General features: G+C 33.0%; 1 protein-coding gene across 6 annotated transcripts in view; it reads left to right on the forward strand.

Moving 5' to 3' along the window:
- The window catches only part of LAMA2 (laminin subunit alpha 2), a 485,514-nt gene that overhangs the window by 167,415 nt on the left and 290,804 nt on the right, over positions 1-27,295 (forward strand). For all 6 annotated transcript variants that reach the window (XM_036217753.1, XM_036217800.1, XM_036217769.1 and 3 more), the window contains exon 5: positions 27,010-27,189. In XM_036217753.1, the coding sequence (XP_036073646.1) occupies positions 27,010-27,189 (180 nt within the window). The remainder of the gene's footprint in view (positions 1-27,009; positions 27,190-27,295) is intronic.

Below are 27,295 nucleotides of genomic sequence, written 5' to 3' on the forward strand. Positions count from 1 at the left end.
AAATAAATCAGGGAAGACATCTTTGAGTTTCGGAGGAGGTAGTAAAGGCATGCCTAACATAGAAATGTATTAGTAAGAGGGGGGGGGGGGAGAGTGAGAAAAGGAGAAAGAGAGAATATGGCAGTGACCTGTCTTGGGAATTGCATGGTTGCCAAATATTAAATGTGGGAAGAAGTGATGAGAGATAGGTTGTGTTCATAGCAATTGCTTTGACTCACCATGATTACTTCAGCTACTGAATATTTGAATAAATTGAGTAGGAAGGCTGTCTGTATTGAGCTGTTAAAACAGTTTTAGAATGAGGAAATTCAATTTTAACCTCATACTTCGGGGAAAAAAGGCACCTTCCTTGCAGAAACATGTCACAGAAACAGATTTTAGGGAAGCAGGATAATAATAGCTAAATTCTTGTTAAAATAAAATTATATGTTTATCAGCATAAGGAACAAAAGAATTTCTTTGTTTTTGTTTATAAAATGTATCCTGTTTTGTAAAGTCTTTTCCAACAAGGCTCACATAATGAGGAGTTCTCTCTAGCATGAGAGACTTATTACTAGAGTGCAACGTTTCAACCCCTTGTTTTCTTCGTAGTGTTTTTTGTTTTGTTTTGTTTTTTAATCAGTCTTTCCATTGAGAAGTTACCCTCTAAATAAGCATGGGGTAACGTTTGATTTCTAAGTTACTATTATAGATGAAGCAGCCCAGTTGGCAGAATATGAATGTGCTTTTATTGCTGGGCTCCATGCTAAGGAAAGCATACACATTTTTCTTGACACAATGGCTAGCTAAAAGCAACAGAGAACTGATAGAAAGATAGAATTGATAGAGAGAATAGAAAAGCCAAAAGCAAAGTAACCCATTTTGTTAGCATTTGCATTGCGTTGTTTGAGTGCTATGACATATAGTCTTAATTAATTAATTCCATTAAGCACCTGATACTTGCTAATAAGTCTAAACCATTTACATGGATGATGTAAAATATAGACAAACAAATGGATAAACAATAACAACTTTCTGTGACCACAGAAAGAGTATATCTTAACTTGGACAGAGAATTGCAAATGTTCTCAGGAAGCCAAATAATTAGGACAGTAGCAAAATGTCCTAAAGTGGGGGAAATGGTGTTCTGGCAACATAATGTGTTTATTCCCATCTTCTTACCGACAGAACCACTCTGCTACAAGGCTCACTAGAATCTTCCAGGCACCCCAGGAAAGGAAGTCTAGGGTGTGAGCCAGGCTAGTAAGACCCTGCATAAGGGCTGAGAGGAGAGATGGTTCAGGGCATTTTATCCCTAGCCCAATTGGTGCCTAACTTTCCTTTCTGAAAATAGCACAGGTAATTTTTCAGCCAAATGAGATGTTTATTAAACAGAGAAACAATGGCAGAATGTGGAGAGGAGCTGATGTCAGTGCTTTCAATGACACTAAAATTTGTTTTAAAATAATAAAAAAAACAGTATCTCCAGGCTTGTTAGACTCCAAAATTGGAAGCAAAATAAATCAAATAATAACAAATAAGATATTCATATGTATTCTTATATATTAAAAAATATATATAAAGAAGGGACTTGTAAAGCATAAGGTAAATGCAATCAAGGTTAAAAGATTTAAAATAATTAGGTCAAGAACAATCAGTAAAATATATGCCAAACCAAATAATACTTTGATATTCTAGTCTGGAATGAAGATTTGAGGTTATTTTGAAAAATAACATCACCATGACTCTGTCCAGAACTCACAGCTGCAAAAAGAGAAGTAAACAAGTGATCCTATTAGAAGACTGCAAGGTTAAAGAACAACCGAAGAAAAAACTCAATGAAACTCTTGTTAGTTCCCAGTGATATGATTATAACAGATACAATTCCCTAAAGGAAAACTATAAAAGGATGTTTTCTAAAGATAAGAATACAAATGAAGTTGCTTGCTTGTTTGTTTTTAAATCAAATAACTAGAATGAAGATTAGGTAAAAGATGTTTTCTGTATTTGCTTTTAAAATTATCTCTGTATTTTATATGCAGTCATTTAACAGAAAATCTTTTCGCACTATGAAAGTCTTTTCATAGATCCTTCCATGTTGAAAGATGCTGCTCTTTACTAGCCATTGCTAAAAGCTATTGAGTTCCATGAGAGAGGGAACCATACCTTACTCTTGTTTGCATTTCCCCACTCTGCAGTTTACATTACATAAACATATGCCTGTAGCCAAATCAGGCTATATACTGGTCTGAAAGTTGAAAGAGAGACTTAATTTATCTAGTGCGACCATCCTGATCATTGAACTAATTGGTTCAATTGTAACAGGAAATTAACTCTTTAGAATTTTGTAGTATTTGCATGTGTTATTCATTTGGGGCCAGAGCTAAACCAGATTCCCAGGAAAAGAAAGGGCAGAAAAGTAATCAATTATTCTGGATTCAAATTTAAACATCTACATAAGAATAGTAATACAAGAATATATTTTTATGACAATTTTTTTATTTTTTCTCTTCTTTTGGGATATCTCAGAGACCTATACTTTTCAATCCAAAAATGACAAACAAATTGCCACAAAAGCCCCAGAATATTATTCTTCAGACAGTGTATTAATTACTCAAGTCAGGAAACACTTAATTTTATAACCCTTTTTCATCATTTAAGAGAACACTTTAAAAAGCTGAGAAATAGCTGGTCTCCAAATTGGTATCTTCACTTTGATTTCTCTTTCGTAATTAATTTCCAGTTTGGTTTTCTTTTGCCTCTGGTATTCTGGATGATTATTTTGTAGCATCTGGGTAATTTTATGTTAACATCTGGAATTGAGATTTTTTTCATTTGTCTGATGCATATAGAATATTTCTGTAAGAAATGTATTTTTCCCAGCTGCTGTTTATTCATTTCAAAGAGACATGGTTAAGTGAGTGTAACAGCCCCTAAAATTCCTGAGGAAACACAAAGCATGTTTAATAAAAAGTCCTGTCAGTCTATTTTCTCCCCTACCAGCTTTTCCCATGGCAGAAGAAGTTTAGATCCTCCAGGAGGAAGACTTCTGAATGGTAACAAGTGGTCTTGTTGAACTCATGGGCCTTGCTTTGGAATCTTGGTCTGGCAGTCAATAGCTATGTAACCTTGGACTCTTTGAAGTCCAGTTTTCTTATCTCAAAGTGAAGAAGTATAAATATATGTCTCCCAACATCAGTCATGTTAAAAAAGATAATTTGTATAAAACATGTAACTCAAGGGGTTGGGACACTCAGTAAACGACAGCTCTTAGCTCTTATAATCATTTATATCTATATGTATTCAGAATGCAACCTAGAGTTTCTTCTTTTCCTTACCTCCTAGGGCTTTTATGTCTGCAGTTAGCAGTTTGGAGATTTTTACAAGGTTTTGGAGAGCTGTGACTGAATCTTGGCTTTTAAAAACTTGCTCTTTGAGTGGAAGGAGAAGGAAAGAATCGAGCTCACTAAAGACATTATAGAGGAAACAAGAGAATACTTCTTTTATGAGCTTTTGTAGCACAGGCTATGCAATGTACTTGCAAAATATCTTTAATTTTTAAGCAATGCTTTGGAATTCATTTACTAAGATAATATCTTTAAGTCCAAGCTACTGAGGTGATAGGCATTATCATTAATGAATGTTGTTTAAAATGTTTTGGAACTTCTTGGAGTTAGTTGTTTTTATATAGTTGTCTTATTAATTAGTTTTGACTCTAAATGATTTTTGTTCATTTTCCCTCCAAAATTATTTATTATCTTCAAAGATAAAACTTTATAATATTGAGTTAATCAAAGAATGTACTGAAGGTTCTGAACATAGCTGTAAGTAGTTCTAAAATCTCTTGATTGTTCTTGGGATATGTGTAAAATCAAAACAATTAATGTAAAAGGTTTTATTTATTTATTTATTTAGTTGTATAATTTTTTATATCTTTGTTAAAAAATTAGCAGCTTTATTTTATTTTCACAGATTAAAAGGCATTTTTCAGGGGAACATGAATTAACAGAATTTCCGAGGAATGATTTTAATAACATGAATTTCACACCTTGTTTCTGAGAATCCAATAATTTTCTTAAGTACATTCCTTCCCATGCTCTTATGTTACCTTAAAGAAATCGAGGATTCATAGCTTGTTTAGTTTTTCATTTTTTCCCTTAAGCTTAGCGGCGTTGATGCTCAATAATAATAGGTAATACTAGATGTAAATAAATAAAAAGATAAAATAAATAAATTTATTACCATTGTTTAAAGAGATATCATTAAAGAAAGAGATATCCCCTATTATACTTCCAATTATTTTCGAGGAAAGTGTCAAGTTTGTAACTTTAAACTTACAAATTAAAGGAATAGGCACATTTACTGCTCATCTGCAATGAGTTAGTTATTGTAGCCGAACTCTTAATTTAATGCAGAATTTTCAGACAATTGGGGCAAAATAATAAAAGAAAATGTTAAATTATGTAGTTTCTTTGTCTGACAAAGGAGAGCTTCCAAATTTTCAAGACAAACATTTTCTTGGCCATGAATTCTCAGAGAAAATTTTAATGTAGTCCTTATGCAAAGACTTCAGATAGCAAGAAATACCAGATTTTCTAACATAACTAGTGCAAAGGACAAGATTACTTGTTTATTTCTACCACAGAAGAAAGCTAAGGATATAAATTTAAATTTTTCACTCAATAATGACATTTGTGTTTCAGAGGAACTAGTATAATATGATTCGGTTCCATAATTTTGTAACAGTCTACTTAACCCAGGTAGAAGCCCTGGGGATGGATATGTAGAGTGCTTGTCTTGATGTTTCAGATATCAAATGTATAGGCAAATCTATAGGACTGAATTACTTAATAGTGATTTAAGCATGGATATTTCTTATTGCTGGGGAGTCTTCTGTGTGATTAACTTAGAATATGTACTAGTAACCAAATGGAGAGCTAGCCTACTGCCACACAAAAGTATATTGTCAGGTAATCTGTGGTAGAATCAATATATTTTCCCCAACTTACATTTTGAGTTATAATAGCTAACATTTATTGATCCCTTGCAATGTGCCAGATGCTATCCTAAGTGCGTTGTGTATTTTATGTCAGACTCTCACAATAATTTCATGTAGTGGAACACTATTATTGTTCCCATTTTACAAATGAGGCAAGTGCTGGCCAGTATTACTTTACTCAAAGTTATACAGCTAATTAATGAGAGAACCAGTATTTGAACCTAACTATAGTTGTGAACTTACCCTCAACCTGCTTATGAATTTGTATTAGCAAGTAGACTTTATAGAATGGATTTTTTTTAACCCTTGTATATAATGTAGAAGGAATTTTGACATGAGCAGTAGTAAAAGGAGCAATAACTAAAATTTGTTTGCCTTAACTGTGACAGAACATCAGTGTGACTCTCTGCCAAGTATCTGATTATGAAGTGAATTGTATTGTGATAGCAGGCTAAAAGGAAGAAAGTAAGACATGCACCCTGAAATAGCCAAATGAATGGATTGACCTATTGCATGACATCAGACTGGAAAACAGAGCTCATCTTACAGACATGATTGTGGTCTAATGGAAAGTGCATTTGTTTGGAGTAAAAAATGAAAATTAAAACAGTTTAATTCCCAGTTCTACCACTCACAGTCTCTGTAACCTCCTAGTCTTTACTTTTTCTTGGACCTTTGGTGTGCCTTTGTAGAAGCTCAATTTTCTTATCAATAAATTGGTTTAAGATTCCTATTTACTCTCCAGCTTTGTTGGGATACCAAATAAAATACTGTATGTGCTTACACTTGTAGATTCTAAAGAATCCATAAATACACGGTATTCTCACATATTTGTAATAAATGAAAGACATGCAACCTATTAACGTACAAGCTGTATAAAGTTATTTTGGTTCATTCAAAAAAATCACAAAATTTATTTAAATATCCCAAATTCCATTCTCTCTTGCTCTCAATCCTCAAGAATCTCTATATAAGAGAGACACCATTGACAGTAAAGTTGAAAATTGAGTTAAATGTTTTGGGATTTCTAAACACACTTAAGGGAACTGTGTAATGTAACCATTTGTATAATTTTTTAAAGTTTATCTTTAAAAAAAGGAAAATTCAAATTCAAGTGAAATAAAACATAAGCTTTGTTCTGTGGAACACTGTCACACACACAAAAATAATGACATAAATAGACTAACAAATTTTTGGACTTACCAGGTATTTAGATTAAAAATGTATAATTACTTTGTAAATAAAAATGTTATAGAATTTCAGGTTCAAAGATCAAGAAAAGTGAAATAATTTTGCGAAGTTTACTTAAAGATAATGATTAGTATACAATAAAATATATAGATTCTAGATATGATTTTGACGGCCTTAGAAATCAGATTTTCTTGCAGAGATGACTTCGCTTTTGTTTAAAGGCTTATTTATCCTCTATTAAGTCATTTTCTAAGGCTTTTCAGTATGTCTCTTCCAACTGGGTTGACAAATCTTTAAGGAAAGTAGTATCCTCGAGAGTCAATACAATCTTTTGCTATTGCATTTGCTAGGACTTAAAATGAAGGTAAAATATACAGGAAGTTGTAGAAGTGAGCACTCTAGAAGAATCCAAATGCACCTGTCTTCTCCTGCTACTTCCTTATTGCCTTCAATAATAATAATAAAAAAATGCTTCTGAATCGCAAGGATATTTTAAGCCACATGAATCAGTATGAACTTTTCCAGGAGACTTTTCAAAGAGACTTTAAATACTGGAATGATTAACAATATTTGAAGTGAAATTACACAGACAGTGTGGTGTGGTAGTAGTGGTTGAGAATAAATATTAGTCTAGATGCCCCTGCTGAGTGTAATACAAAGACCTCCTTCCCCATTATCCTTCACCCATGGTGGGCCTGGACTGTATTTTCAGAAATAATTACTTACAGAGCACTTATAAAAACAAATGAATCACCCTCTTCACTGTATTTCTTTCATTTTGGGACGTTTGTCTATCAGGCTGTTAATTGGGAGATTTGATAATTAATAAGAAAAAATATTTACTACTTCTTTGAAGACCTCAGATATACTTCCAATTTTTATTTTAAACCCCCTTGGTGCTGTTGTTTACCATGTATTTTACTTAATTTGAATGTTTTAATTTAACACGAGTCATCCCTGTGGATTAACAACTTCCATTCTAGTTATATGTAATCATATCTTCTACTTATTTTCAATGGTGTGTCTGGTATTTCAAAGATCTCCTTGAACTTTATACAAATTACAACTGGCAGAGTCTCATGACATCTGGAGTAAAAGCTGGAAGCTATGGAAGGAGGTCCTAAGAAATAAGCTCAAATTCAGAAATTGTGTGCTTTAGAAAAATAAAATAATCTTGTTAATGAAGCTCTAGATTAGACCTTCTAATACTATTATAAATTGATTATAAGAAGATTATTTCCTGGAAACAATGGGAAAGGGCTGTGGATCAAAGAAATTATAAGGTGGTAGCAAATTGGAAAGAATATATTTTGAAATTATAATTAAAATTATCCAGAGTCAATTTTCTAAGGCATTGAACTATTAAAGATTTATGAGTTGCCTAAAATCTCAAATCTTTTCTGAAGTAATCACTTCAGTTGAAATAAAGGAAAGGTATCTTATTTGCTGCTTCACTGCTTAAACCAGCATGAAAAAAAAAATCAAACGTGTGATTACTATTCATTATTATGATGTTTATTACAAAATTATGGTTAACCCTTAAAATTATGTGAAAAGAGACCACCAAATGTTTTAGTCTTTCCTTAAGACTTATAAGCAGAACTTAAAAATTCTCTAAACCAGTTAGTCTGTACTTGAGTCTATAGCTAAATGCCCTATGAAACTTTAGGCTTAATTCTATATAAATCTTTCATTGTATCAACAGATAATTTATAAGTGATTAACAGCATATTGAAGGAAATAGATTTTTTTCCCTAACCACATTAATGCAATCAACATTTATAACGTTGTTTTTGAAAAAATAAAAAATCTTATATCAAAATTTATTTCCTGTTTGTCAAATGTTCCTGCCTGAGATAGCACCAATATAGACTTCTGTGTTTTCCCTTCAGTGTGCAAATATGCTCTTAATCACAAACACATCCTTTTTAATACTTGTCCAAACTGAGAACTTAGAGAACTGTGACACAGGATACTTTCATGCTAGTGTTTGCTTCACAAGCCTTTGGAAATCTATGGGAAGCCCTAAAGCACTAGAAAGAACATTAGGAGGTAGGATTATATATGAAATTTACTATCCGATTTTCCCTAAATGATGCCTATGTGAATATTTGTAACTTTCAATTTGGGGTTTGAATGATCTCTGGATTTGCTGGCAGGAGTTATGCAGAGCGTTTATCTGTGGCAGAGTTCATTCCTTGAGTTGGCATGCTTCAGCTCACCTATGTACCTCCTGGTGCATGTACTGCTGGACTTGAATCCTAGGCGCTGTCATTCACTACCTGTTTGCTCTTGCACAAGTTCTTTAACCTCTCTGAGCCTGTTTCCTCATCTAAAAAAACTGAGGAACATAATAATACTTCCTAACACTAATAGTAAAATAAGATAAACAAATTATAAAATCAGCACACAAATGCCTATTTTTAAATTATTACAACTTAAAGTCATCTAAGCCATGTGGGGCTTTCTTGAAATGGTAGTTATATTTTGGTTAATAGACCAGATCCAAAAGCTTAAGCCTAACTTCTGATGACAAATTGTGGAAAATTGGTTATAAATTTTGAAACCAGAAGCACGATCATCTTTGTTCCAGACTGTCATTTCAAGGCTATTTTAGAATGAATAGCATTGAAAAGTAGAAATAGTGTCTGCCTATGAAGCAAAAAGAGTCTTAGAAGATATAAATGGTGTCTCCCTCCAGAGGAGAGGGCAAGCATGCTTATTGTCTAGAGTAAAAGATTTGGGTTCCTTACACTTAGGATTCATCTGTAACACAACCCAGTGGAGTCAGGTATCATCTGGTCCTCATTGTATCTCTCTGGGGAAATGAACCTCAGAGACTGGCACCAAATATGTTGATGCTCATGTTCCCTTTGTGCTATGAGTAACAAATTCCTTTTTCCCTGTTGTAAGAGCCTCATATGTTCTGCCAGCATCCATGAAACCATGTCAGTCTAACTTGTTATGTTGCAAATAAGGTAACATTTAAAATCTAAGACACTTCACAGTTTTTTTTTTTTAAGAAACAGCTTTATCAAGATATACTTCATACAACACGAAATTTAAAAATTTCAACTGTATGATTTAGTTGTATTTAGTATATTCACTGAGTTGTGCAATCATCATCACAATCTAATTTTAGAACATTTTCAACACTCAAAAAAAAAAAAAAAACCCTATACACATTAACATTCATTCCTCATTACTGCCCTCCGGTACTCCCAGCTGTGCTGCATTGGTGTTAGAGCATAGGAGGGGAGGGTGTAGGCAGGAGAGCAATTAAGAGGCTTTTGCAATATTTCAAGGGATAAATGATAGCGGATTAGACCATGGTGGGAGAATTCAGGGTGACAAGAGTGTTTAAATGGAAGATATATTTTGTAAGTAGAGCCAACAGGATTTCCTTACCAATAGAATCTGCCAGGAGGATTTGCTGGTGAATTTTCTTTGAGGTGTGAGAGAGAGAATAAGTATGAGTCCACAGTTTTTGTCCTGAGCAACTAGAAGGACTGAGTTACTATTAAGTGAGGTTTAATACAGATAGTATACAGTAGTCTTGAGCTCAGATGAGAAACACTGCTTAAGGATATGAATCTGAGCATTTAAAGCCATCAGACTGTACAAGGTCACCAAGGAAGTACATGTAGACTAAGAAGAAAAACAGTCCTAGAACTGAGCCCTGAGGCACTTCAACCTTCAGAGGTCAGAGAGATGAGGTAAAATGAGAAATCAAAGAGCAAACACACAGTTTGGGGCAGAGATTTTTTGCAAGAACATTGCAAGTGTTACATATTCTCTTTGTTGCAGGATTTGAAATTAATCTTTTGGGAAATGTGTACTCAGACCTTAGTGTGATTTATATAATAAATAAGTGACTATTTGCTAATTCTGTTTGATTCCTAAAAACCATAAAATTTTATTAAATAAACCACATTAGGGGAAAGGGCACCAGACTCATAAAACACTTGACCAGAGTTTTCCAGGAAAGGTGTGGAGAAATTCAAGCTTTGCTCTACCTTAAACAAAAGCAAACAAACTAGCATATACTGTTTTATGTCCCTCAAGATCCACATTCCAAATTGTCACATACGACCTGACATATTGTATATTCAAGCGAATATCACACTTTGATTGTATAGTATATTCTTGAAATAAGATCTGAAGGATAAACTCTCAACTTGAAGACTTGCTCTGAAAAAATGTTATGGTATAAATTATATAGTTAGTTTTTTTTTTTTTTTATTCTGGCCTTTGGTTATATTTGTAAGGGTTTAAAAGTATTTTTTAAGTGTAATTTTATTTATAATATTTTAAAAGTCTTGCCAGTAGAATTTTATATATTGGGAAGAAAAACACCCACCACATCATTCGTATGAATTTCCTCTCCACTACAATGTGTTAGAATTAAGAAATATTTTTATTTTTATGTCAAACTAAGATGGTGTCTTACATGATGCAAAACATCTGGATGAAACTGAAAAGTATAGTCAGTCATCAATGTTTATTATTATCTTGATATTTTATGTCAGGGAAATGATAAATCATAATTAGCATTTCAATTTGTCAAACAGATGTTCATTGAAATACAAACACAATTTATTTCACAAGCTGGAAGGACATTTTAGATGACCCATAATTGTTCTTCTGTTTCTCAAAGATAAAGAGAAATAACATTTATTAACAATCCATTTAATAATGTGTATAGATAGCGCATATTCCTTTATAAATATGAGAATTTACACTGAAATGATAATGTGTTGAAATTGATTTAACCTGTTGTGTTTTAATGTTATTAATGACTGAAAACAGCAGCAAGCAGAATTATAAGTTATATTTAAGATCTAAACATATTATTTTAGGCAGTTTTCTAAAAACAAGTATTTTTTTAAAAATACTTTTATAATTTACATTGACATGCTAAAATCTCTTCCATGGTGAATGATTGTCTTCAGTGGGTACGAGGATTTGATTTTATAGTGAGTGAAAAGATTTCTCAAGTAATCTATCTTTCATAACCGGTTCCCTTCTAAAATCTTTAATATTTTCCAATATCATCCTGTGGTTGATTCTTAAGGATACTGAAGCTTAAAGAAGCCTTGGAATTATGGGTGGTGGAGAAAATGTGTGGGCAGGCTTTCCTATAAGACTTCACTCTCTTTCCAGCTTGAATTTTCTATTTCTATTCTGACCTTTAATTTTTGTGACATAACTTTGTTTTCCCCAATAACCTTTGCTTTTGAAATAGTCTTACTCCTACTATTTAAAGAAAAAATCTCAGAAATAATGAAAAACACGAGTATCAAAATGATTGAAGAAAAGGCAATATAATTATAATTAATAATATTTATTTTAAAGGACAGCATTTATTTGGATGTTTAAACTCTGGACTGCTTATTTTAAAATTTCTCACTAGTTTATTGACCTACACACATTTTTGATTTTTACTTGAAGAAGAAATAGGATTGTTCATGATATGTGTATACTTCTGTACAGATTGTATAAACTGATGCTAATAATGTTCATGCCATTAGAGAATGTTTTTCTTTTTCATCATCAGTACCTTCATGTTTCTTAAATATACCACTGGAAGGAAATAGAGATATATAGATGTAAGTGAAGAGATTTGGGTAAAGATAAGGTGGCTAATTAAAATCAAGAATAAGTTGAATTTTATTTAAAAAAAAATAACATATGTTGGAGACCCAGTAAAGAAATTTTTGAGAAGCAGGCATATAGATGTATCAGTTAAGAGAAAGGATTATATCAGTTAAAGTCCATTACTGAAGGATAGAAAGGTCATGGGATAGACCGGTGAAAGAGCTTACTTAAGATAGAGAAGAAGGCTTAGAAACAGAAAATAAGATACATTATCAGGAATGACATTAAAGAAGGGACTGAATCTTGATCAGATTTTCAGAAAAAACCTACAAATAAACGCCAGTCCATACTAACACCAGTCATAGGCCTGAGATTTTCCAAAACCAACCATCTCTGGGTGCACTGCCATTCATTGTGAATAAAGGTAGGCTTTCGAGCATGGCCATTGTGGTCTCTGGCCCTTTGCTATTATGGAGTGAAGTGACTGGGTTAAGAAAAGTCTATATATCATCTTTCCATGCAGGTAATCAGACCATTGAGGATGCCTATAAATAGGATTTCAGAGATTCTTACTTGTATTTCTCAAAAGGCTGTCATACCTAGCCATTTAATAAGCAATGGCATCTTCTATTAATGAGTCTATGTCTTCAATTAGTACCTAATGAGACTGAGGGATACAGAAGATGGCAAGGATGCTCATAATGGCAGGGCAGGAGAGGCCTAGAGAAAAGCTAAAGGGAAGCCTGAAATGAGAGAGAAAAGGTAATTTTAGAAATTGTAGAGATTGGAAGCATTGCATTCTAGCCAGTGAATATTCACTGGACTTATAGCAAGCCCTTTTTCCAAGGAGCCAAGTTCTCAGCTATGTAATTATAAAAGCACTGATAATCATGACATATGCTTCATAAAATACTTTATAGCTGTCATTATTGTAAACTATTTCAGAAAAGAGATTAATGTTAGCATCTTATTTTCAAAATAAATATAGCAAGAGGGGAGAAGAAATTAAATAGTCTTGTTACCGTTTCTCATTGGAACCAGTTAAGAATGAAAACAAACAAACCAAAAACTCTTAAGCCCAACAGCAATTTTCCTAATTTAACTCCTTTTCTTTTTTGCTAAGGAGGAACAGTTGTAATTTTGTCATTAATAGAAAAGGGAACAGTGCCTAAACAGCCTATTATAAATTCTTCTGGGAAAGCATATTACAAATAATTGAAAACAAACCTGATTCTGTGAACTTGGCAGCAAATATATAACAGAAAGCAATTCGGCCCTGGCCCCTGGATGATTGATTAAATGTTTTATTCCCTTTACCTTTCATTCACACTGTGTTTGTCAAGAGGAAAGAGAAAAGGGAATATTAGGAAACAAAATCCTCTTTAGATAAATAACTTACAATAATGATCAGTGACTTCAAATCAACTGTTTATTCATTTCCCCCAAATTTTCATGTTTCTAAGTATTTGTTATCTGTGGGGGTGCCTGCAGAAAATGAAGCTTTGAATTTCAGCATATTCCAGTCCCCCCACCCGCCAACTAATTAACAACACAAGCTGTATCTGAGCTTCTTTGAGGGCATGGCCCTGCAGCTTCCTGTGGTCAATTATTAGTTCGAGTCCAGCAAAGGAACAAGAACACTGTGTACTCGGTAAGTCTACAGAAAACTTCATCTTCTCTTTGTGTGGGAGGAGAGGTCCCTTGGAGCCCTCTGTTTCTTTGAAGGGACTAGAGATCTGCTGCTGCCGTACAGATGTCAGGGGCGTGTAGAGCCAACATCCTACAAACCTAGTAAATAAATAATTGCGATCCAACTGTGTACAGAATAAATGTAGGAGCCTGAACTTAGGATACTGTTGACATGGATCGTATTTGCTGTTGTTGTTCTACAAAGCATGTAAAATTCACACCAAACCTCAAGAAAACACTTTCTTAAAACCTTCATATTCTCTAATGTTATCTAACCATCCGTGTACATCACAGTAATGTGCTGCAAACCCAGTGACTCCAATAAAATTTTAAGCACAAAGTCAGATTTACAGACAGTCCCTTCCCATATCACGTTCTTTTCCTTTTCATCTTTCTTTTCTCATAAACTATTGCCCAGATGTCAGTAATTCTATAACTTCTTCTTCCTAGAACCTTGGTCACCTACTCTGTCCTCAGCCCCAAAGGCCATTATGTCAGAGGAAGTGAATATAGGCTGTCCTCAGAGAAATAATCCTAGCAAAATGATGGAGGGAGTTTGAACCAGGAAGTCCTCCGTTTTTTCCCTTTCTTAATTGCTTATATAAAATTGGATATGAATTAGAAAGTAAAATTCAGGCACTTATCCTGCTGTCTTTGATGCATAGTCTACCATTGATGTTCAACCTTCTTAGCATTTCCAGAATCACCTCTCTATTGTGGATGGGAACTTTGTCACTGCTGCTTATGTTGTCTGAGGCTGTCCAGGTTGATAATAGGTAATCCTGCAAAGGGTGCAGCACATCCTGCTTAGCAGAGACACACACAACCATTTGTATGATTTTTCTTTCTCAAGAATAACAACTAACAATATTTTTTTTCTGTGTGCTAGGCATTATTCTATTCAGGTCACATGCATTTTTTTTTTAATCCAGCAAACAGCATACTTGCATAGGTATTATAATTACTTGTCTTTTATAGAGGAAATTGATGCATGGAAAGATAGAGTAAATTGCCTAGATTCACACAAGTAGCAAAAGCCAGAATTTGAACCTGGGTAGTCTGTCTTCAATATACATGACCTTAAACCATGATTAAGTATATAAATATGTACAAACACACATACACATGCATAACCATACAAAGCATCAGGTACAGTATTAGCCAAAATTAGAAAAGTATACATGTACCAACATCCTTGCAGCCTTACATATAGACCTATTGGTACTCAGATTTATGAATCCACTGAAATGAAAATTTCTGTTATGGAAATGGAAATTTTGTTCTCTGAAAAAATCTTGGTAATATATACATATTATGTAATATGTAATGTGTAATGTGTAATATGTGATATATATTTTTAAATTTTTCACAAAAAATTAGTAACATACATAATACATACATATATGTGTGTGTGTATGTGTATATATATATATATTTATATATATATATACACATACACACACACACATATATATACACATATATATATGTGTATATATATATATATATATATATATTTACTTTGTGTGCAATGAAAAATCTTGATTGGAGCAGTAAGACCTGTAGTTTCCCCGTATAGAGCTAGGCTAGAGGCCAAGTTTAGAGTAATGGACCACATGATTTCATTTTTAAGTATAGAAACTTGATCAACCATGGATGTACAGTTTCTCTCTGAAGGTGAAGTGAAATGTAGCAGGGCAGGACTAAAAAAAAAAATAAGAGGTGAGTAGAGAAAAATAAAAATATAGAAGACTGCAAAAAATGAATAACCTAAAGGAGAAAAGGGGAGAGAGGAAGGTGGAAAAAGAAGGGAATGTTCGGAGAATGAGGCTGTCCCACTATCAGTGAGCTCAGGAGTCAGTAGACACCAGTCAATGTGGGAAGGATGTGGGTAGTTGGTGTGGGGACTCTAGTTTGTGTACACATGTGTTAGGGATATTGGAAATACAGCTAGCCTAGAGAACATGCTCAGTCTTGAGGACCTTGTATCTATGTTTAAGCCCTTCTCTAATTATTAGTATGGCTTCGTAATTTAAAGTCTATGACATCTTGTTTAAAGTTGAATCTTTGTGAACATTCAATTAGTTGAGCTTACCAATACTCATCCCAAAATGCTACTCTACATATGGGGGAAAATATTAAATTAATATTTTTATACAGCTTTTTAAAATATATCTATCCCCCACTCCCCCACACACAAGTTTTCTCTGAGGAGCCCTTGAGTCAGAGAATGAGAATGAAAGAGAGACTGAATTTCTCTTTCAAATATATATCTAGGTTTTGTTCCAATCTAATGACACAGGACCTGGCACTGTATTTAAACCTCCTGCTCCAAGATTTTATTTTAATTTTAAACAAGTGTTCCCACATGGGGACTGAAAACAAAACAGGAAAATGTTGCTTAAGTTTTCCTTTGCGCTGTTATTATGTGTCTTTCAAGTGTACTGATTGTTCTGTCCTGCCAATGTGGGTCATTGTACTCACGGTGGCTTTGTTTTTCCTATTCTGGACTTTCTCTAACAGCTGTCCACACTAAGAAAAAGCGTGTTCATTTCACAGATACTTGTTTTTGGTATAAACATATTATTTTCACCTCTTTCTATATTATTTCACCTCTTTCTACTTATAGGAAGTTTTATTACTTCCTACTTAGTAGAATTTGCCATAAATTAAAGTAATTTTTTTTGTACAACAGCAAATGGGTTTTACATACTAAAATTTTTAAGTACTAAATCTGTCATAATCATTTTCATTTGTTATGATGCCAGTAAGACTTTAGGGGTCTTTTTTCTTGATTCTTTTCTGGATAATTTATGCTAGAGCCTTCAACTCTTGGACATATTCTGGTTCTGGTTTTGATCAATGTAGAGCTTTGCTATCACTTACTAGGAGGATTTTTACTTATATGGACCAATGCTAACAGAGGTTAATCAGGTCTGGGACTATCTCGTGGCTTAGTGATCCTCTGTGCTTTAATATAGTGCGCTCCTGCCCTTCCCAGTAGGCCTAGGCACCAGGGTAGTGGGTTTTGCATGGTAACTTGGGCATGGCAAACAGTTTACCCAAGGAAGTCTAGAATAGATAAAAGTAGTAGCATAAATCTGACCCAACTTTATGAAGAAAAGTCAATATCTGGGAAATTCAAACAATGTAGATAATTCCAAAAGAATAAGTCATGACAATAAAGAGAAAACAGAGTCAAAATAGAGGTCAGTCAACAACAGGGTTGGAATGGAAGTAAGGCAAATAAAAGAATAGTGTGAAGATGCATGAAAAAGCTTCTCTCACCAGTGGTGAGCTTTATGTTCCTAGAAGTCTTTAAATCATGCCTAGATTACCATCTATTATTCATTCAACAAATGCTTATTAAGCCTCTACTCTGTGAGGTAGTGTAGTGAGTGATACACTGAGGAGCTCAGCCAATGAAGTAAGACTAGAATTGGAACATAGCCATATGTTCCGATATGAACTTACTATACTTGTTAAAATCTCAGTGTTTCTCTTCTTAAAAAAGGGAGACAATAATAACACCAACCTCATGAGGTTGTTATAAGCATTAAATGAGTTAATACTATGTGAGTTAGTACACACAGATCATATGCAAGAATGTCTGGTATCCAGAAAGTACACAATAATAACCACTATTGTTTTTGTGTGCAAGGTTCTGTGTATCACAAAAAATTTCTGAAATTGGAATAGATGATTAATGATTCTGCTCTCTTAGTCTATCTCTGGTTGAGGTGCACTTAAAACAAATTTTGGAGCAATGCAAATATTTGAGGAGAGTAAGAAAACCTCCCTCCTGATGATTTTCCCTCATGGTCTCCTCTAAAGCTATTCCTCTTAAATTATTTGTTGCAGTGATTTTCTGATGATGTCTGTATCCCTATATAGTCTTAGCTTGACAGCACAAAGATTTAGTAATGACATCTGCATTTGATAAAATTTAAATGAGAAACTCCCATAAGAGATTGAGAAAACCTATTTTGACAACTCTTCTTTTATCCATGCAAATATTGAATACTTAACCTGGATAAAGAAAAACACAAGTGATAAATAAAACATTTTTAACTTTGAGAACTTTTTAAAATTACTATTTAATAATAATTATAAATTTTAAAATAAATATAAAATGAGCTCCTGTGTGTCAAGGTCCTTTTAAAGAAACAAAGGGCATGTGTGTGATATTTACATTTAGTAATGATTTTTCCTTTTTGAAAATTTCAGGGACTTAGTTGACATTGTTCCCTTCATAAATCATGACCATTGGGGATGTACCAAGATTATTCATTTAATTATGATGGATTACAGGTCACCCATATGGGCATGTTTTAGATAAAACTAACCTAAGCTCAAGGGGCTTAGAAATAAATACTTTGCTGACTGATTTGACTAGTACAGAGCAAGACTACCAGATGTTTTTTGTAAAGGACCATACCAATTTTGAGACATTGAGAAAATTAAAACTAAGTTAAGACTTTGCTTCTATTTTCAATCTTTCCAAAAAACTTAGCTTTCCTATGTTTAATTCCATAGGAATTAGAAAGCATTGCTACATGAAGTCTGCTGTTGGCTTGAAAAATAAATAACTCTGATACAAAATAAGAGAGAGGGAAGGCAGGAGGTGGCAGTGGGTAGTGGGAGAAGAGATGTGCTCTTATTTGACCTGGAGAGGAACTACACAAATTCCTTTGGAGCACAATATTTTAACTAGTTTTATTACAAGAGAAGAAAAATAAAAATATAAGATGACAAATACCCTTTGAAGAGAACTTATTTTCTTATTATGATGCACTTTATTAATGACTGTTGCTTTGACAGTGAAGAATATGTTTAAATATCTTATGGAAGTAAAAGCTTTCATCCAAGAATAACAAATACAAAAATTGCAATTTTAAACAAGAGAGAAAAGCGATCTAAGTTTCAGGGGCAGTTGAAGCCAAGTAGGTGTTCGAAAGCTAAATATCATTTTACAGGAATGTTGAAGACATGTTAAGACTAAGCTCAGGGTAGAACTGTAAATGATACAGTAATATTTGTTAAACAAACTTCTAATGATAGTAGGATATTTACTAAGGACTTTACAAACTAATTTAGTGCTCTACACTCTGCACGAAAAGTAAATCTTTCTGGTTCTGATGAGTAGGAATATTGAGACAACTGAAGGAATGTATCCTTTTATACAAGTATATTGCATTATTTTTATCTTTAGAAATGGTTTTGTTAGTGTCTTAAATAATTTCTGTTGATTTATCCAAATGTTTTGGCTACTGGGATTCTATTATAATATCCTGTTAGGTACTTGAATTCTTACAGCTCTAGTGAGATTTATTCAATTATGGTAAATAAAATGCAGGATAAAATTCTAACATAGGTAAAATATAGTTAAAATATATACAAAGTTAAATTTTAAATATATGATACAAAAATTGTAACTGAGGAAACAGCTAATTCATTGGAAGTTCTATCACATTCTGTAACATTTGGGCACTAACGTTTATTTATTCATCCAGCAAATAAACTGTTGAGAATCTACTATGTACTACTCATCATGTTAAGCACTGAGACTGTAAATAAATAAGGCAAAGTTTGTATTATTGTTGAACTTATAATCTAGTAGCAGTCAAAAGCAAGTAAACAATGATAATAAGAGAGGCTAGAGAATTCATAGGAAGAGCTCCTAGACAGGGCATAGACGCATTCATGGAAGAAAGGAATTGTCATCTCACCTGAGAACTGAAAGATGTATAAAGTGTATCTGTGCAAAAGAAAACAGTGAGGAGACAGAAAAGGTGTTTGAGAAAGGGGCCCAGAGATAAGATAGACCAGGACACAAATATTTTTGAATGAATGAGTGACTGACTAAATAAATGAATGAATGAGAAATATTGAAATATGAAGAGGCATATAAGAGAGAAAATTTCGTAAGCATGTATTTTAAGCTTTCAGAATACTTTGTTTTCTGGATGTGCAAATGAACAGTATTTGAATTAATAAAAATAATTATAAAAACAATAGCTGTTTGTTGGAGGAAATAAAATATGGGTGAAGGAAATTGGAAAGAAGACTTTAATAAACTGTGTCTGATGTAACTGAAAATAATGGAAAGATCAAAAATAATGGACTGCAAAAAGATTTATTCCAAATATCTCATTTCCTCATTATGGTCCTAGAGATTCTTGAAAAGGAAATCTCTAGAGTGATATGTTTAAATATGTTAGCCTGTATTATAAATAACAAATTATATAACTTTTATTATTTATAAAGTGTATTTTTTACCTATATATTAATTTTCACATATTTATGTATTTTCATATTTTAAGACTAAAAAAACTCCGTTGATTTGAAAAAGTTTAAAAAATTACAGTGATACTCTTCTGATAAGGTAAGGAAGGTTATTTTGCATTAACTATTCAGTTACATATAATAAAAGTAATGAGCCATAAAAATGATAACATTTAGTAAAATCTTTTCTTCTAGAAGCAGCGTAATCTGTAATTGCTTACTAACCTTATTGATAGTTTTTGTATACCCATACGGTTTAAAGACTACTCTATAATTTTAATATAGATTATTATTTTTTCATGGATGCTTTTGTAAATAATAGTACATCAAATTTATAGACTGGATAATGAAGTAGCCAAAAACTAATCTACAGAAGAAGAAGATAGCCAATTAGTAAGGTCCACTTTGCTCTGGTTAACAAAATTAAGTTGATAGATCTTAAGTTCAAATACAATGTCTTATGACTTAGAAGGCACATTTATATGTTCTGTGTAGCTAAAAATAGCTTGTCAAAATGAAAGTTTGGTATAATAGATAATAAAATTAACTAATGTTTAACTAATATTAACAAACGTAGTAGACTTATATGTAAAGAAATCATGGCTCAAAGCTGTTAATTTCCTAATTTTCTTTAAATCAACTTAACTCAATAATCTTGGGTAGAAAATGATATAAAGGATTATTAACTTTAATTTCATTTTGTATAAACAGCATACTCAAAGATTTACTCATATAATTCCAGAAATATTGATTGAATTTTCTATTAAATAGCTTTTAAAAATTATTTTTAATTATATTTATTGAGGTGACATTGGTTAATAAAATTATATATGTCTAAAGAGTATAATTCTATAATATATCATTTGTATATCGCACTGCATATTCACTATCCAAAGTCAAATCTCCTTCCATCACCATATATTTAAACCCCTTTATCCTTTTCTATATCCTCTCCTACCTGCTTTCTCTCTGGTAACCACTAAACTATTGTCTATATCTGTGAGTTTTTGTTAAATAACTTTTTAGATATAAAGTTAGTTAAATTTCCTAAATATTTTGAAATAGATGATAAAGTGAGCATTGTGATATCTGGGAGGATTATAACCTGGGCAAATGACCCCAAGTTCAAAAGCCTAGAGATAAAAATCTGTCTGACATGCCCTAAAAAAGATGGAAGTCTGGCTGGAGAAACACGAATGAGGGAAAGAGTAGGAAAAGTTTTAAAAATGATATTGTTTTCTCCTTTGACAATGTTAAGGCGTAGAGGGCAAGTATCTCTAATATAGAATCACATAGTTTATTGTAGAATTTTTGGCTTTTATTGTTAGTGAAGCAGAAAAGCATTGGGAAGTTTTAAGGAAAAGAATATGATTATAGTTAAATTTTATAAGAAATATTTAAAGCTCTCTCTAAAACAAATGTTGACCACAAGAGTTCCTGCAAAAAACTTATTGAGGTAATAAGTGATAAGAAGAGATGAAAAGTTTTTGCTCTCATTCAGGAAATGATGGTTTTTGTTCAGTTTGCTAATGATAAATATGATTCTGGCATGAAGCCTGTGTTGGAAGAAAGTATCAATGATTTCAAATGACTTCTGATAGGAGTGAAAGAAGAAAGTGCCAAAGCAGGACTATATTTGAACATCAAGAAGACATAAATCATGCCTGCAGAAGAAATACACAAGTTTAACATAGACAATGAAGACATCAATATTGTTAAATATTGTTCTTATCTTGGTTCAGTCATCAATTCAAATGGAGACCACAGCCAAGAAATCAAGAGAAGTCTGAAACTCAGAAGGGCAGCAATGGAAGAATAAGTAAAACCACCAAGAGCAAAGATATGTTATTAGAGACCAAGGCTCAGATCATGCATACCTTTGTATTCCTAATCACTGCGGATGTGAAATTTGAACATTGAAGAGGGCTAATAGTAAACAAAAAAAACAAACAAGCAAACAACAAAACTCTTTAGAAATATGATTTTGGAAAAGAACTCTCAAATACTCTGACCACCAGGAAGATGAACAAGTAGGAAGCAGAGTAAATTAAGCCTGAAACTTTGCTGAAAGTAAAAATGACAAAACTAAAGCTGTCTTACTTTAGGCACATCATGAGAAGGCAGGGTTCTTTGGAAAAGACAAAAGTGAACAGTACATTGTGGACCTCACTTATCCATAGAGTCGCCAGGAGTCAAAAACAACTCAGTGGTATGTAACACACTTTTGCTATGGTTCACACTATTTTCATAAAGTCGTTTTCCTTTTTTTACCTCTTGCACGTAATCTGGCAAAGAGGAATCTCTACAAAAATTATTGAAGATCATCTGGCAAACAGAAATGAAAGATTGTAGACCAACTTGCAATATGAGCGAAAGGCGGCTTTGTTTAGTGTACAATATTTTAAATCATTAATATTAAACTTGTGATTTTTGTTTTTAAGGAATACAGAGAGTAAATTGATGAAAACATTTACTAAAAACTTTCCAAAAAAGTTTCTATGTTGAAAATAGACCCTAGGGAGTTAAGTCTGGTAGTAGGAAGACCTGTTCTTATACTATTGTAGTGTCCAGGTAGAAGACGATAAAAGCTTGGACTAAGATGATTTCAGTGAAAGTGGTAATACATGTTTTGATGCTGGATATATTTTGAAGGTAAAGCCAATAAGATTTTCAGATAATTTGGATGTAGGAAGAAAGAAAACAAAAGAAGTCACAGTTGACTCCAAGTTGTTGGTTCTGAGTAGCTAAAAGGATGAGATTAATTAATGAGTGAGATTAGGAAGACTGTGAGGATGAAGAGCAGGAACTCGGTCTAGATATAAGTTTGAGATACTTATTAGACAGTCAAATAAGTATATCAAGATGGCAGTTAGATTCTGCGTCCTGACCTTCAGAGGAGAGATAAGGCCTGGAGATTTAGGTGTGGAAGACATCAGTATAGATGGTATTTAAAGCTGCAATAGGATCACTAAGTGAGTATGGATAGTAGGACAGAAAAAAAGGTCAAAGACTGAACAACAATGGTGCTCCAATATTAGAGTTAGGAGAAAAGTCAGTAGCAAAGGCAACTGAGAAGGGGTAGCAGGAAAGGTAGCAGGAAAACAAGGACAGTGTGGTATCCTGGAAGTCAATGGAGTAGTCAATTGTTTCAAAAGTTGCTAATAGATTAGTTAAGGTGAGGACTGAAAATTCATCCTTTGAGAATTTATATTGACCATCTAAAACCAGAGCCAGAGCCTTTGCGCTGTGCTAGGAAGACAGTGACAAGTTGTTGCATTTTCCCCTTTTCCAAAGCTTCACACAGCTCATCCCCTATCTCCAAACATATGCATTTTTTTTCTTCACATGGGGTAAGTTATTAGGCTAATTTTTCAAAGTTGTCATTGTAATTTTACTTCCCCTCTTTAAATATCACATTAAGCATCATTGGATTTAAGAGGTTCTCATGAGTCTCAACCAGTCATTTACATTACAGATTCTTTGGCCACACTTATACATAGATAATTCTATCCTACACAGGTGGATTTGGGCTTTGAAGAAGGCAGTGGAAACACATAGCATGGCCTCTCCTGCCAAAAACTGTAATTTTTTGTTCTATCTCCTGGAGACACCTTACTTTTAAGTTGTTGTACCTTTTCATTGTCGCATTTAGAAATTAATAATTCAAATGAGATTTTAAAACGTATGAGAGCACACTGCATATCACTTAGTCAACTCCATGTACTTCCATTACTCATTTCAAAGTTTCTAACACTTATTAATGATGTCTTAAGTGGATTTTATTTTTCCACTCAAGTAGTCACTCAATAAACTTGTATTATTGAGCAGGGTATTAGGATTATAGCTCTTCTAGAAATCTAAAGCAGATGTAGGTATATAAATAGAAAAGCATAATAATAAAGTGCAATTATATGTACTAGAAATATGATAATTTGCTGAATAAACCATTTTTAAAATTGTATTCTAATCATAAAAGTAAAAATGCCATAGAGGTACAAATGTTTATTTATCTGCAATGAAAACGTGATTTATACAGTATGCTTACACTAATTAAAACAGAATTACTTCGATGGGTAGAGTGTAATATTGATTTAGTCCTTTGGTCATAAACTTGAGGTATATTTTTTTCTTTTTATCTGTGAAAACGAATTTCAAAGACATTTATTTTAAAATATATATTAAAAAAATAGTTGTTAATCGGGCTGATGTTTTCAGTTGGAATGGATTCCTTTGACAGCATGAGCATACACCCACCAACATGTCTGTAATGGAAATCATTTTAGAAGCCACTAGACTGCTGTAGACTTCTCACAGCTTCTCAGTAAGATAGTGGGGGTCTTGAGGACCAACACTTTTCATCTTTTTTGAAGAGAGACACCTGCTAGTTGTCACCTCATAGAAAATCAGGAAGTATGCTAAACTATCTAGTGGACTTGGAATTACACAGTATCATGCCAGTGGAAATAACCTATCCAATATTATGATTGATTTTGAAGGAGAGAGAGAAAAAGAAAAAAGAAAAAAAAAGACGATGGAAAGAAGCTGCTCACAACATGGCTAAACAGCTGGCTGGTTTTATATCCCAGAAACAGCTTGGGACTAACTATACTCACAAGATCTCTTGGCAGAGTAGCTTGATGAAAATACCAAAGCTGTGAGAAGTGTTCTTTTCTGAATCCTTTATGTAGCTTTCATATGGTTTATAAAACTAAATGAGAACAAGTACCTTGTTTCTTTTAAAGCTCCTGTATGTTTAAATGATTTCATGTACAGCCACACATATGGTTCACTATAGAATGAACACCAAATAAACCTTAGTAATTTTCAGGAACTTTAATCTTAGACATGTAATAATTTCTTCCTCTTTCAAGTAGCATTTTTAGGAGCGATCAAGGGAGAGCTTGATAAGTCAGAAATTTAAGCATGAATTCAAGGGCACTGGTGACTTTTGGGATGCCAAAATTAATTTCTAAGGGGAAATAATTTTAATTGCTTCATGTATCTATTCATTCATTCTTTTAACATTTAATTGATACCTTCTTATGTAAGAGACAACTTAATTTTAAACCTATTTCTGCCTCACCTGCTAGATGGCAGAACTGTTGAATATACAAGATACACTTTGCTTTTTAGAACTTTTTCCATTAGAGACAATAATTTTAGATTTAGTGTTTTAGCACATCTTGCATTCTATCATTCTCAAATATGTCATGAATTTATTCTTTACTAAGTATCCAAGGTTGACTCAATTAGCTGGGACATTTCATCTTTTTATCCCAGAGTATTTTAAGTTAATTCTTTGTGGCGTCAGAATTAGTTTTTCATCTCGGAGTTTGCTAAATTTATTTCTCTAGTGACTCAGTAGTTTATTGGCAGTTAGTTTGTAAATTGCTCTCGGGGATTATCTAAATGCAGCATGTTAGGAATGGAAACATACACCATTGCCTCTCCTGTCAAAAAAATGTAATTAACAAACATGATATATCATCTTGCAAAAAGAATGAAAATTCCAGTGGGTGACCTCAAGTCACAGTTTCCCAGTACATGCATGGACGTGGACTGTCATGTTCCTGAACAGCTTTCAGCCCAGCACAGGACTCCTTTCTTCCTGTATGCTGTCTCTTTAGCCTCCTGTGTATATATGCACATGCTCGTGTGTGTGTGTGTGTCTGTGCGTGCATGTGCACGTGCATGCTCACGCATGTGCGCGCATGTGTAGTCTTAAACCCACCACTCAATTTCAACTTTTTAAAACAATTTTAATTTGATTTAATTTATTTCATAGGTAATAATGCATTTACAAAGTACAAAAAAAAGAGAAAGTACTTCCTTCTGTCAGTATTTAAGAATTTCCTCATTCTTTTTTTTTTATGGTGCACTAATTTACTACATAGACATATAATTTATTTAACCAATTGCATATCTATGATCATCTTCAGTCTTTTGCTATTACAAAAAAATGCTGTAGGAATAATATTTATATATGTAATATCTGTAGGATAATTTCCCAGAAGTAGAATTTCTAGGTCAAAAATTCTATGCATATGTAATTTTGATAGTTATTGCTAAATTCACCTTCATAGGGGTTTGTGCTGTTTTATACTCACACTTTTAAGTATATGAAAATGACTGTACCCCCTCAGTTGCCTTCAGGGGGTATTACCAATATTTGGGGATTTGAGAAAATGAAAAGTTTATTATTATGATTATTATTATTACTATCTTTTCAAAAGTTTAACAGCCATCTCCATATTTTTTTCCTTTGAATGTCCCTTTATATCTTTTGTCTTGTGTGTGTGTGTGTGTGTGTGTGTGTGTGTGTGTGTGTGTGTGTGTATGTTATGCCGGCCTTTTTTTGTCATTGTTGGTTTATAGGAGTTTTTTAGGTATTAGGGGAAAACCTTTCTTTATCAGTAATAGTTCTTTTTATTTTACCAAACTGGTTTCTCCCTGTTCTTGTGAAAGCCCTGTGAGAACATGTGGGCTTCATGAACCTTGAATAATTCCTTGGCAATTTCTCCATTTCGTACATGGAAAACAGTATATGAGATTTTGTTTTTCTGGTGTCAGTTGTGTAAATTATTTTTTCTAACAAATTTACTATTCTACCCAGGTATTAATGTATTTTCATAGATTGTATTTTTTATCAAATGTTATACTCTTGATACATTTTTGTCTTCCTGGTAGATCAATTACCCAAAAACAAACAACAAATGAACAGCCAAATGAAACGTCTCTCTGTGACTGTATATTTGTCTAGTTTTCTTTGCAATGTGTCATTTTCTGCTCTCTATATACTAAAGCTATATAATTAGATACTTTCAAGCTCAGAATTATTTTAAGTATCTAGTGGATTCCTGTTTTTGTCTATTTTGTAACTTTTTTTAACCAAATTTTTTGGTATCCCACTGTATACCAGATTTTAAAATAATTTTAAGGCACAGCAATTTTCAGAAAAAGATAGATTGCTTTAAGAATTTATTAAAATCCTAGGAAAGTCGACAAATGCAATGCCTTGAAACAAAAGAATACAGGTAATGGCAATATGTAGAGAATGCCTAAAATGTAAACAAATGAATTGCATTACGTATATTTAAGGTCTATAAAATTTCCCAATTACTTCACTACTTTTCAGTAAGTAAATATGAATCTGCATCTGCATGGCTAATTGGGATAAGGGAAGTTTATTTTTCCAGGAACAAACAAACAAAAGTTGATATTTAAATTTTGGTGATCTTAATTGTTAAATTATATCCAACATTTTGTAGATTCACATCTCTTTGATCAATGGGAGACCAAGTGCTGATGACCCATCTCCTGAACTGCTAGAATTTACCTCAGCTCGCTACATTCGCCTGAGATTTCAGCGGATCCGCACCTTGAATGCTGATTTGATGATGTTTGCTCACAAAGACCCAAGAGAAATTGACCCCATTGTCACACGAAGAGTAAGTTATGATGAATCATATTGCAGCCTGTGAATGATAGTATAGCACTCTTCTTAATTGTTAAATAATTTTAAAAGATATCTTTCTATAATTTGTAGGAGTGGTT

Source organism: Rousettus aegyptiacus, unplaced genomic scaffold (assembly GCF_014176215.1).
Source record: "Rousettus aegyptiacus isolate mRouAeg1 unplaced genomic scaffold, mRouAeg1.p scaffold_m13_p_1, whole genome shotgun sequence".
NCBI lineage: Eukaryota > Metazoa > Chordata > Mammalia > Chiroptera > Pteropodidae > Rousettus > Rousettus aegyptiacus.